The sequence below is a fragment of the Octopus bimaculoides genome, chromosome 2 (genome assembly GCF_046866305.1).
Source record: "Octopus bimaculoides isolate indiv1 chromosome 2, ASM4686630v1, whole genome shotgun sequence".
Taxonomy (NCBI): domain Eukaryota; kingdom Metazoa; phylum Mollusca; class Cephalopoda; order Octopoda; family Octopodidae; genus Octopus; species Octopus bimaculoides.
Window position 1 is genome coordinate 164,580,837 of NC_142929.1, and position 14,591 is coordinate 164,595,427.

Genomic DNA, 14,591 nt, shown 5'->3' on the forward strand with positions numbered 1-14,591 from the left:
AAATCCACTCACAAGGCTATGGTTGGCCCGAGGCTATAGTAGAAGACACTTGCCCAAGATGCTACGCAGTGGGACTGAACCCAGAACCACGTGGTTGGTAAGCAAGCTACTTACCACACAGCCACTCCTGCGCCTACAATGGATAAGTTTTCTGGAAATGTGTGATGTCTGTTTTAGTAGTAGTTTTAGTAGTGTTAATATATCTTGTTTGAATTTGAAAGTAGATTCATAAAGAGATAGGGTCTGCTTGGGTAGAACTGACATAACATAATATCTGCTTTGGCATGATTTGTACGACAGGATGCCACTCCTAATACCAACCACTTTACAAAGTGTACTGGGTGCTTTCCTTTTTGTGGAACCAGCATTAGAGGGGTCACCATGTGTCTCACAAGACTAAGTGGCCTAGAAGGGTTTACTCAAATTAACCCTAGTACTTATTCTTCTTTTAAGCCTGGTGCTTACTCTATCAATATCTTCTGCCAAACCTCTAAGTTATGGGAATCTAAACAAATCAAACACTAATTGTCAAGTAGTGTTGGTTTGTGTTGTGGGGGACAAACACAAACACACACACACACACACACATATATATATATATATATCATTTGATGCACACTGTATTAAAAATAAAAGCTACTAATAGTTACTTGCCATTAAGACACATGGTTAAACAGGTTTTTATAACAAGCAATCTTCAGGCTCTGTGTACATGGTTTGTTCTATTTGAAAATCAGGATTCAGGTCATGAGAAACCACAAAACAAAATGAGAAGGTTGATGCAAAAAGTGGAAAGAGAAGACAAAGAGTAAATAAAAATAGAAAAAGAAAGGAAAGAAAAGAAAGAAAATTAGGGTTACATCTCCTTTGACTATAGAAGTCATAATTAAACATATGTTCATATTGACCACATAGACCTGGACTTTATCATGCATACAAGAAAATCTTGTTTATTAAGAGCTCAGCATGGGTTAAAAAATCTGATACAGGTGAATTGTTCAATGTATCAATGGTATCATACAACAGTGTTGTCATCTGCAACCTTGTAGGGCTCTTTATATTAAATACACTGAAATCCAAGTTCCCATCCCATGATATTGGCTTATACCGGGATGATGGGTTTTGAGAATATCTCATGGCTTTGATGATCATTGTCTCAATAAATTTAGGAAAAAAACTAATTCACACCTTTAGTCAACTAGGCCTCAAAATCACTGTCGCCACTAATCTGTGCAAAGTCAATTTTTTAAATGTTTCCCTGCTTTTATAAATCCTACTATAAACCAAATAAGGTCTCCTATATACAGAAACAGTCCTGTCACCCCACTATAGTGTTTAAAAACAGATAGCTAACATCAGTAATAGGATATCTAATCTCTCCGCTTCAAAAGAAATATTTGATAAGGCAGCCTTCTACAATAACAATGCCCTAGCTAACAGCATATTCAAAGATAAGATATATTACAACCCTTCAGTTAAAAATAGGAAACCTAAAAACAGACCTAGGAAAATAATATGGTTTGCTCCCCCCCACCCTTTCTCCTTAAATGTTAAAACTAATATAGGCAAAAAATTCCTGGCTCTTTTAGTAAACATTTCACAATGAATCATAAATACAGGAAGACTTTTAATAGATGCTTTATAAATATATGCAGCTGCTGTGCCAATATGAAAAACATTATCAATCATGAGCCTCGCCAAGAGCCCACTCTCAGTTGTAATTGTTGAGCCCTCAAAGCTTGCCCACTTGACCTGTTGTGTATGATAGACTCTGTCATCTATGAGGCACAAGTCACAACAACATTTCACGATAACATAATGAAAAGAAAAATTACACCAGTGTAAAGCCACTGAATTGGCTAGTCAAATATGGAGTTTGAAGACCAACTACACACCACATACAAAGTGAAGAATGAATCTAAGAAATGTAATTTACACGTAGCTGAAAGATTGCACATTCATTTTAGATATAAGAATTACTCCACACTATTTAATTCCACATCCAAAATTTTCAACAAATGCAAGCATATGGTCAAATTTCTGGAGGACTCCACCCTCTTGAGATTGACCAGCTGCCTCATAGACTTTGGACCCCTCTCCATTGAAATATTCTACAACTAGTTTATTTATTATTTCTATGGTCAAAGGGGATCTGACTCTAATTTTCTTTATTTCCTTTCTTTTTCCATTTTTACTCACCCTTTGTTTTCACAATCCACTTTTTGCATCAACCCTTGCATTTTTTTCTCATGGTTTCTCATGTACTAGCGTCCTGATTTCCAGATAGAACAAACCATATGCTCAGAGCCTTAAGACTGCTTAGAAACACAAGGCACATTATAAAAATGTGCCTAACCACATGTCTTAAAAAAGCAAGAAACTATTAGTAGCTCTTATTTTAATACAGTTTACATTAAATAATATTTATCTCTCACTGGATGGAGTACATTTTTTTGTTGATTTTACCTTAATGAAACAGTATAGTAGATATATTTGTCCGCCACAACATTCCTCCATGGCAAGATTTAATTTGTGTATACAAATTTAATTTGCAGTCCATGAGAAGAGCTGTTTTAATGATGCGTCCTGCCTAGCTCTTCGAAACGCCGGTGTTAAAACGGAAGTAGCTGATGAAGTAGAATGTTCTCTATGTGGCTTGTGTGTTTTCTCGTCTCTGTTTTGTTTGCAATGTCCTGTACCCAGATATGCACCTATACATACAGGTGGATGTCGGTATGCACATACCTGTACGTATATATGCATATACTCATTTACTATTTGTTTTTATATATATATATATATATATATATATATATATATATATATATATAAATACAGCTAGCTTTTTCTGGGTTTCTGTCTACCAAATCCACTCACAACGCCCTGGTCAGCCCAGGATTATAATAGAAGACACTTACCCAAGGCACTGTGCAGTGGGACTGAACCCATGATTACAAGCAAGCTTTTTAGTATACCTTACATTAAAAAAAAACTAAGCTTAGCCAATAAAAGCTGTGCATTAAGATTGTATGTATGTATGTATGTGTATACACACACACAATGTACATAAGATGTATATACATATACAAATATATATATATATACACACACGTGTGTGTGTGTCTATGCGTGTGTTTATAAATATATATATAGAGAGAGAGAGCTGGGGTGGAGACCTTGTCAACAATAATTCAATGTAACAAGTTAATATAAAAGATGACAAATGTCCGTACTTCAACTGTAGCTATTTACACAAAGATCTTACTTCTTACATATGTCTTTCACAACACATTACCTACATAAGAGAAATATTGTTGTAGTTTCTGTGATAGTAGTAGTAGTGGTGGTGTTGGTGAAGTTAGTAGCAATAATAGAGGCAGTAATAAAAGAAAGTGCAGTAGCAGCACCAACAACAATTGCAACAGCTAAAAGATTGAAAGTCACTCTAATAGTATATGTGTGTGACTTGTTATAAAGTAGAATGTAATATATAGAGAGATTATGGTGATAATAGTAGTAGTGATCGTCATTCATCATGATATTAAAAGTGAAGTGAGTCACCACCATCCAACCGAAGCAGTAATATAAAAAATCAATAAAACAGTCTTAATTAAATAGTACACCACTACAATAGTCCATGTAATATGGAACTGAAACATTAGCAATAAAATGGTTTGATTTTACATTTTGACATTTATTGTGAAGACTTTTCAGAGCTAGATATCAAGAGCTATCTAAGAGTTCTGTTTGGTACAGGTTACATCAGCTGATCATTAAGAGTTAAAAATAATAAGTAGGATTCCAGCTGATGCTAAGAGTCCATCTAATAGCAGCAGTCTTATTGGTTCTGAAGAGTTCAGTAAGAAACAGTTACAAAAGCATACATGAACTAATCTTAAAAGCTCTAAACCCTTTGTGACCATATTTTAATGGAATATATTGCCTGTTTCGTTTAATTTTGAAAACAATAAAAAATTTAGTGGAATTTAGTAAAGTAACTTTTAATCTTTTTTTTTTTTTTTTTTTGCTGTATTAGGAAACCAACTTAATAAAAAAAGTTCTTACAGAAAATTTAGGCAGAATGTTTCACTTTCAGTATAAGCACTTTAAAACAGGTTTTAAATGATTTTTGTGTCAAAGAAACAAATGCACTTTCAGGTTTGTTGATATCAAAAGGGCAACACCTTGATTATACCATCTTACATGAATAAATGAAAAACATGTCTTTTTGTTTATAGGATTTTGAGGCAAAATATTGTTTGCAAGTAAGAAATAGCCATATTTATGCAGAATATAAAAGTTTAATTAATAAATAGGCACAGGAGTGGCTATGTGGTAAGTAGCTTGCTTACCAACCACATGGTTCTGGGTTCAGTCCCACTGCGTGACACCTTGGGCAAGTGTCTTCTACTATAACCTCGGGCCGACCAAAGCCTTGTGAGTGGATTTGGTAGACGGAAACTGAAAGAAGCCTGTCGTATATATGTACACACACACACACACACACATATATATATATATATATAAAGTGAAGTATATTGCCACTTAAATGTGGCTGACCCCTAGGGGTGGATGTTACTGTTGCTTTTAGCCCCAGGAGGACATCTCCTCCAGCTGGCTTATCGACACACTTCTGTGTCCTGTTTGTTTTGCCAAGGGAATTTATCCCTCCCATCGAGATCTGCTACAGATCTCGATGGGAGGGATAAATTCCCTTGGCAAAACAAAGAGGACACAGAAGTGTGTCGATAAGCCAGCTGGAGGAGATGTCCTCCTGGGGCTAAAAGCAACAGTAACATCCACCCCTAGCGGTCAGCCACATTTAAGTGGCAATATACTTCACTTTATCGTGCAGTTACTGTTAATACCTAATTTAGAGAATTAACATTGCTTATATATATATATATATATATATATATATATATATATATATATATATATATATATATATATATATATATATATATATATATATGTATGTGTGTTTGTGTGTCTGTGTTTGTCCCCCCACCATCGCTTGACAACCGATGCTAGTGTGTTTATGTCCCCGTAACTTAGCGGTTCGGCAAAAAGAGACCGATAGAATAAGTACTAGGCTTACAAAGAATAAGTCCTGGGGTCGATTTTCTCAACTAAAGGCGGTGCTCCAGCATGGCCACAGTCAAATGACTGAAACAAGTAAAAGAGTAAAAGAATATATGCGCTGGGGTATATTATGTAATTTTCCTCTCTCATGCACAGACACTATTTATATATAAATATTGACTTTATAAAAGTCATACTGATTTACTGTCAGTTCAAAATGTTTTTAAATAAATTATTAATATTACAGTATAGGTTGATATATTTTGAGACCCATTTTTAATAATCTTATTAGAAGATGAAGCATTACACAAGTAGTCTTTTGAAAAACAAGTAAAAACTTGAGCTTAAGCAATGATTACAGACTCAAGATGTGTTCCACTCACTAAATATAGGGTTTAAAATTGGTCTCAAAAAGTTAACCTCAATATATTTTTAAATATAACTGAAATATTTAGAAGCTACAGTACTAAGTAAGGATCTTGCATGAACTTGGGAATAACTGCCGTTCATTATTTTACATTCTACTTTATAATTTGTGATACATATAAATATACATAGGAATGAATGCAAAATATATATTATATATTATACATTCTCTCTATATATATATATATGTATATATTGTACATTATATCACCGGTCTGGAACCCCTATCTTGCCTAGGATATTAATCATCTGGAAACCGTTCAGCAATGTGCAACCAAGAGAATACCCTCCATCAGGCATTTGCCATATTCTGAATGCCTTACTTCCCTGGGTATGGATACAGTGAAACTCCAACGTCTGGCAACTGACTTGGCAGACACCCATAAAATTATTAACCATCTTACTAACAATAACTCTGAGCATCTTTTCAAATTCCACCTGTCTAACACCTGTGGACATGTTTACAAAGTCAGAAAACAGCACAGCTCCCATGACTTTCGGAAACATTTTTTCACGCTAAGAGTTGCTGAAGCATGGAACAAACTACCAGCATCAGTTGTTAGTTGTTGGAGCACTGCATCCTTGAAAACTTCCATGCTTCCTGAGATTCGCCAACACTACACCTGAATTTCTGCCCTCCATACACACACAAGCATGTATCTGACTCATACACTGTTCACTTTCCAGACATTTGTACATTACTGTATATGCTTTATACGCACTTTTGACAAGCTGTAGTGCACCTGAGCACTGTATACAATAATTTCATTATTATTATTATCATACGAATATATTGCGGAAGTTTCTTTCTGGACAGGAGACTTCAACATTAATTCAGTTCAAGTCATTGTTGGGAATAAATACAAAATTAATCTGGTTCAACCTTGGGCCGCACTCTACCAACATGTCCACTTAAGTTACAAATAGGAACCAAATCCCTTTGGTTCAGCTTTAGACGACAATTTATCAATAAGTTTACCTATTTTTCAATAATAGGTTCAATGTAGTCTCAGACCACTGCACACTAATCAGTTCACTTAACAGTTAAGGATAAATACTCTGCCATTTCAGTTTAATTTCAAACCACAGTCCATTTGTTTTTTGGGGTTTTTTTATCTGCTTTGCCACTGAATCTAAACTCTGGATTTGATTACAAACTGTGTGTAATGGCAGGTGTGCACAGACACCATTAAGCATCCACCATCAGATGGGCATCTTCCTTGTCAATTCTTACCAATTTAGTTATAGATTGAATTAAGATAATAATAATGTAATGGCCTCTGAGATCTGTTTGGAAAAGTAACTCAATAAATTCTATTCAAGTATTTAAGCATCATAGCTATGTATCTAAACAAAGGAGGAGAGTTGTACAATTGATTTGGTTAATAGACAATGAGAATGAATGGTTCTATATAAGTTCTATCTAACTTTAAAAATCTTTTTTTTTTTTAGACATTCTCAAATGACATCCAATTGATATAAAATACAAAAGGAGATCAAATGAATAAACAACAAAGATAAAAGGGTCTTTTTGAGGTCTCACCTGGTATTCCTGATTTAGACTCATCCATGCTGCTGTTCATATTACTCACTTTGTGAGTGTTGAGCACATCTACGGATTGGCTGGAAGGTATCACATGATCAGGTTGGTTTGAAGTACAGCTATCTGACATATCAGGTGATATAGGAGTTGAAGCCATCTTAAAGTCTATGGAACTATCATCAGTAATCTCCTCATTGATGTCATTGATATCACCAGTAATCTTCAGCTTTGGATCCCCATTTACCATAACAAAGTCCTCGCCAGTCGATGAAGATTCCACAGAACTTCGACTCACTGTGTCTTCCATGGTGACAAACCTGGCTCACAGTGGTCGAGCACAAGTGAAAAGCAACTCTACCTAGAAAAACAATAAAAGACACAGAAAATAAACTTTAAAAATCAATTCCAGAAAGAAAAACAAAATATTTTTAATCATCATTATCATTACCATTTTTACATTCACTTTTCCTTGTATGTGCAGATTGCATAGTCTCTTCTTGTGTTCCTTTGTCAGCAACTTAGCAACATCACTTGTTGTGTTCCTTTGTCATCTCCTTTGTAAAGTTCAACATCCTAAGATCAGCTTTCACAACTTCCCATCTATCATTATCCATATGCATCACATGTCCATACCAATGCAGTCATCTTTTTTGCACACTACATCTCATACCTCTTATACCCAATTTTTCTTTCAGCTCAACTGTGCCTTGTCTTCCATGTGCACAAACATTGCATATTCAATGAAGCACTTGTTTTATCTCTTTCCATCCTTCACACATACTCTGCATTCACTACCTACATCTAATATTTGTTAGACTATTTTACATCCTTTCTAACATGAGTGGAAAGGTTTATTTATTGGAAAAAGTATTCTAATGATTGGATATTCATCCAATCTATTATTATTATTATTATTATTATTATTATCATTGGTGACAAGCCGGCAGAATCATTAGCACACCAAAATGCTTAGTGGTATTTCACCTGCTGCTATGTTTTGAGTTCAAATTCCATGAAGGTCGACTTTACCTGTCATCCTTTCAGGGTTGATAAATTAAGTACCAGTGAAACACTGGGGACCGATGTAAATGACTAGACCCCTCCTCCAAAATTTCAGACCTTGTGCCTTTAGGAGAAAGGATTATTATTATTATGTTAAACGATGATGATTATTATTGTACCACAAACATATCTTATTTTCCAGTCTGGTAAATGGTAATATTTAAACAATTCTACTTTGTTAGGGCTGACCAATGCACAATCATATACATTGACTTAGTGATTCTTTCATCACTACTTGGGCAAGTACAATAAAGTTTATTCTTTGTTGATGAGGTCATAATAAGACCAAAATATGCCTGTAGCTGTCTACCATACTTGCTGAAATAATTAAAATATTATTGGTAATTGATTAATATTGTTTGCTTGTTGTTTTTTTTCTAACCACATAATTATTTCTAATTAGCTTTTTAATGTTTAATGCACTGAATATTTCAACATCATCCAGTGTGTACATAACTATCAAGAGCTGTTGACATCTTGTATTTTTAGAATTTTAGGTTAATAATTGGTGAGGTGTCACTCTACAACAGATGCAATCCATTTTCGGTTTGAGTTAACTGCAGTAATTTGAAATGAAGTGCTTTGCCTAAGGATATATAATGCCACCTAGTCCTGGAACCAAATTCACAATCATACAACCAGGAGTCCAACAACTTAACCACTGGACCATAGGCATTCACTACTCAATATATCAACACTAACTTAACTAAGTAAATGGGTGTGTTACTCAAGCAGTAGATCTGCTCTTATGATCGTAGGATAGTAGTCAAAACACTTTAACTTCAATTATAGTGTCCTTTATCATCATTACTTTGATCTGAAATTGGTGTGTACTTCCATAACACACATACATTACATCTACATAAGTAATAATTACAGTATTTCAAGATCAATAAAGATAAAATGTAGTTAAATTTACTATCATAAAATCAATTGTAAATGATTCAATTCTATTAAATTTGCTGTAAAAACAATTTCCTTGGTTATTTGAAGTAAGTTAATAGTATGACTGACAATCATGATTATTGGAGAGTGGGCTATGTAATGTGGTTTTATGAGTTCTTATTGTTGTTTAGTCTCAAATCAACCCTGATCCAACAAACTTATGATCAAAAGCGTTCCAGTCTTGACAATCTTTTCTTTTTTTTCACAGTGTGTATTATGTTCTTCAATATGCTCTTTCTTTTTAAGATGGTAGGGACTGATCAGAAAGCAATTTGGTTGCTTTTTCTAGCAGCTTCAATAACTAAGTGGATCAAGAACAGGAAATCTTTTTTAAGAAGCGAGCTGCATTAGACATGGTTCATCATCAGGCAGGCTGCATTACCAAAAAAATGCAAGGTAATTTTTCATTCGGCATGCCATTTGAAAGGTCCTGCTTGCTGAAGTTTGCCCACAACTGGTGTAAGCACTGCCTCATCTGAATGGTATGATGTAGTATGGCATCTACCGTAGTATGAGCACATGGGGTTGTGTTGTGAGTGTAGTGTTGTTTGTGTATGTATTGTTGTGATATTGTGATATGATGTCACTATCAGTGATGCATGTGTGCGTATGTGCGTTCAGTTGTCTGGTGTGTACTGTGCAATGTTGTATGCTATGGTGTCTGATGCGGTATGAGTGTGGTGTAAAGTATGACATACTGTGGTGGTACAGTGTGTGGGATGTTATGTGTGTGATACAGCATGTATGATGTGTGGAGTTGTTATTGTTTAGTTTAGGTTAGCCTGCTTCAGCAGACCATTGATCAACAGTTCTAACCATGACCATCCCATTTTTTCGAACATAGCATATCTAGGATGATTTTAACAACACTTGTGAATATTCGGGTCAAGTCTCTGGTCTAAAGATAATTTCCTCCTTACTTTCCACTTGCTTCAGCAGCTCTCTAAGTCATCAAAAAATGAGTAGATAAAGGATAGGGTTAACTGAATTGTTTAGCATGGGCTTTAAGAGTGAGACATAGTAAGAATAGCAGAAACAGGGGAGGTGTAATGCATTAGATGGGTTAACCAGTTAAGAATTTTGTGCTGTATTTATAATCAAGACACATAAGTCTGCGATGACCAAGTCTACTTAGGTATTGAAAAGATGGAAAAAATATCTTTTATAAAACACTTGTAGCACTAGAAGTTAATCACCAGTCAGATTTAAAATTTAAAAATGATATATCAATGGATATTTTGTTTTTCTATCCTAGAGGCTAGAATAATTCAATGTTTCCTTCATTTTTTTAAGACAGTAAGGTACAATTTGAATGAAATTCTGATGTTGTTTCTAACAGGCCAAGAAACTACAAAAATTTTCTCCTAGGCTCAATGGAATGTGTTTGTATGACATCTGGAGAAAAGAATTTAAAGTTTCAGGCATTATTCCACTTTGTAAATTTTATTAAAAAGGCCATATAGTATATATTTCCTTTTGCAAGAGTCATGGTGGCTGAGTGGTAGAATTGTTAATCTTAAAATGAAATCTTCATAGTAAAACAATATTTCTGATGCAACCTAGTTGAAATGTTACCAGTGTTCACTCTCATAGATAAAAACCATCTCATTTACTCCACAGCTATTCACATGTATTAAAAGAAATGTAATACAACAAACCAGGTGTTTATTTTTGTTGTTACTGTTAGAAAGAGAAAGGGCAGTGCCTAAGTTTCCTATATTGGGAAGTCAAGAATAACTGGTTGGTTTGATTATAAAGAAGGCTATTCAAAAATTTAATCCATACAAAATAGACAAATAAAAGTTTTGTTCTTTTCAATGGTAACATTTAACTCTAATCTCATGTGAGAAACTCCTTTATTTTTTGTATGTGTTTCCCTTTGCTCCAATGAATGAATTTAGCTAAAATACTATGCAAACCTATTTTACAATACATCTATTAAAATTACAAACCTGTTTTGCAATACATCCATTAAAATGAAGGATGTCAAATCATTTCTTGAGATATATAAACATGATGTTATACTAATCAAAGAGGGAGCTTCTATGTGGTTATTCAACCAGCTAGCAATAGCAGTGAAATCTCTCTCAAATTATCCTTACCATCTTAAAAAAATAAATAAAACGGACACAATAATGTAGCCTAAGATACACACTGAAAATAAGACAGGGTGGCTTTGATCATAGATCTACTTGATCACAGCTAATCTGAGGTTAAACTACGGCAATATGTAGAACACATAAAATATAATATTAGTAGAAAACTAAAAGACAAACTAGCAAAATCCAAATTGAAAAATTAAGATATTTGAAATAACCTTAGAATTAAAACTTAGCGAAACTGTTGAATAAGTGAATGGCTCTTTCATTAGAAGCAACTTCTATTTTTATCCTTTAGTCTAGAGGAGTTTATCACAGAAACAAGAGAACAGTTATGAAAGCTCCATTCCTACCATATGTCAATATTCACTGAAGATTCCAGCACATTGGCAGGCTATGTGTGTCTTGGTCTAAGAAATGTTGTTGCTGTTCCATTTTTGGAATACACACCTACACAACTGTTTAGTTGTGTGTATGCGTGTGCGTGTGTGTGTGTGTGTGTGTGTGTGCATGCGTGCATGTGCACACGCATGCATGTGTGTCCATGTGTGCATGCATGCATGTGTTACATTATTTGTTTTCTTATTTCTCATCAAAGCATTGAAACTTTGTCCTGAATTATGTCCACACTAACCAGCTGTATGTAGTCTACTAACTGATACTCCATCAGTTACACCAATGAGGGTTCCAATTGATCTGATTAATGCAAAACCTTGCTCATGTAATTAACATGCAAGTGGATGAGCACTCCACAGACATGAGAACCCTTCTACTAACTAATCTGGAATTATTTAACATAACATTGACATCATTGTTGTTTACTCAGTTCCCCATCTCAGTTTATTCAGATACAGTGTCTAGTCAACCCTCACATCATCTCAGTTCACAACATTGATTAACTTTATCTTAGTTTTTTTTTAGTTTACTTTTTAGTTAAGTAACTCTAAGATTTAGTCTCTACCTAACCTTACTCTTTCTATGATTACCCTAATTATTTATCTAGTCTTATCAACTATAGCAGCAATTTTTAATTTAGGGATACTTGAAACGTTTCAGAGATCCATAAACCACTAATTGAAATTTATCCTTTCATTCAATTACAAAAATCTTTCATAAATCCCATAAGCCAAAATTATATTATCAAAAAAATCAAAACCAAAATGCATTAGGTTGTATGAAATAACTTGCCCATCTGGAAAACACGTTTGATCATTTATATTATATCTTGAAAACAATATTTAAAACTATTTTTAAGTATAACTGACTTCTAATACAATATATTCCTACCAAATATTTTAGTCATTTGAATATAAAAAGAATAAATTTCTATGAAGTCACTTTGCTGAAGGATGATTATATATTTTTGTAAAGAAGAATCTCTTTAAAGTTAGAGAGTTGGGGAAAACTGAGACTTTGAAATTTCTTGTATCACATTTCACAACTGGCTGGTCTTTAACGGTAATTAAACCTTGCAGGATGAAAACAGCAATTTTGTTGTTGTTGTTATTATTGCTGTTACTTTTAGTGCCAGAATAAAAATATAAAATACTGCAAATCAAAGGGATGTTAATCATCTCAACCTACCAAGTAAATAACATCCAACAAAAAAAAAACTTCTATATGGTCGCCTGATCTGCTAAATATAACAGCCAAATCTCCCTCAGATCACACCCTGCAATCTTAAAAAGGGAAGGGCACATTGTTGGATAATGTAGTCTTAGATACAAGTTGTCTGAAGAAAAGACAAGGTCATTGCTGGAACACCCTTAAACATACACAGGCCTGCTTGACCAGAGTTGACCTAATAGCAAACAGTAGCTACCAAGTAAATAAAGACATCACAAGCATTGGTGGCTTGTATCCAAAAGAAAAATTTAAAAAGAGAAAGCAGGGATTTTGCTAAAGAGTGCCTAATTTCTGATATTAAATTTTATCAAAATGGTGTGTTGGTAGACAGGGTAAACAACAGTGGAATTCTATACTAAATCTCTTTCACTGAATTATAGTCTTGATCCTTTATGTTCTCAGTTAAAATTATGTTGAGTTGGCTTTGTGCTAAATTTCTTAAATTCATTCAATTAACTATATTCTTAAAGTGAAAAGATTCTAGACAAAGGAAAAAATATATAAAACATTATAATAGACATATCAAAATTAAATATATAAAGCAATATCAGATCTATCAAAATTTTCAATTATTTCTTTATTTAGAAGGAATTGTTGATCAACTTAAATTAGCATCTTAATTTATTAGCTCTAAAAGAATACAAGAAAGATTAAGTCATCCCAAACAGGTTTTGGCTATGAATTGCATAAGTAAAGCAAGTCTCCAACTAACTATTCTATTTTTAGACATATATAAATATATTGCTTAATAGTAGAATAGTAGAGAGATGTTGACAATTTTCACTGAATATTTTAACAATTTAACTTAATTTCATTAATATTATCAGCAAGTGATAGGCTTAAGATACAAAGTAGAAGAATTATGATGGCAAAATAATCAATACTAATGTTAACTGACATATGAAAATAAGTGTTTGGTTTGGACAACAGAAACAAAATGGTCATTCAGTGAAGATGTTAGATAACTATAAACAGTAACTTAATACTATGTATGTGTGTATGGAACACTTGAAAACATGTGACTATGAAGCACTAACTTAACAGCTGTGGGTGTGTGCGTAAAGAGCATTTGTAAATTTTGCCTAGATGAAGACAAAATCTAACATTAGGAGAGGCTCTTGTAAACATGTGACTATATTTTATTTATAAAGAGAAAGAAATAAAGGAAAGGACTTTATACTAACAAAATATAATTTTCTAAATCTACTGATTTTAATTTTCACAGGTTTGGCATATTGTGTCTAGTTTGTGTGTGAATAATGCATGGTTAGGAAAGATTAGGAAGGAATAAAGGGTTGTGTTAACTGCATAAGAGTAGGTATTGTTAAATGTGGCAGTAAGTTGCACAGAAGGAAGAGAGTAGGGGACATAACCAAACCCTTGGGAACACTAGAGTTGAAAGTGAGGTAGGAAGAGCTATGTCAGTACATGCTAAATGGCATGATGTGATAGGAAGTTACCAAACCAAGAGATAAGAAATGGTTGGAGCCCATGGGTGGAAATTTTTGATAGAAAGTTTACATGCCAGACATTTCCAAAAGCTTTGCTGATGTCTAGAGTAACAACACTGCTTTTGCCAAACTTCTTTAGAAGAACAGTCCACTGGTGGGTGAAATAAGAGAATAGGTCTCCAGTGGATCTGGCTCTACAGAAACTATACTGATAGTGACTGAAGAGAGAGAGAGAGCAGATGGAGAAAATCATTGTTAATGGTTGTTTCCATTATCTTGGAGATATTAGAAGTGAGAACAATAGGGAAATAGTTAACTAGGTTGGAGGGGTTGCTTACTTTGGAACAGGACTCA

At 33.9% G+C, this 14,591-nt stretch overlaps 1 protein-coding gene across 16 annotated transcripts in view; it reads right to left on the reverse strand.

Moving 5' to 3' along the window:
- LOC106875263 (rab GTPase-activating protein 1) overlaps nt 1-14,591 on the reverse strand; it is a 118,988-nt gene that overhangs the window by 65,441 nt on the left and 38,956 nt on the right. For all 16 annotated transcript variants that reach the window (XM_089348020.1, XM_014923344.3, XM_089348016.1 and 13 more), the window contains exon 2: nt 7,055-7,412. In XM_089348020.1, coding sequence (XP_089204146.1) covers nt 7,055-7,361 — 307 coding nt within the window. In that variant the 5' untranslated portion in view covers nt 7,362-7,412. The remainder of the gene's footprint in view (nt 1-7,054; nt 7,413-14,591) is intronic.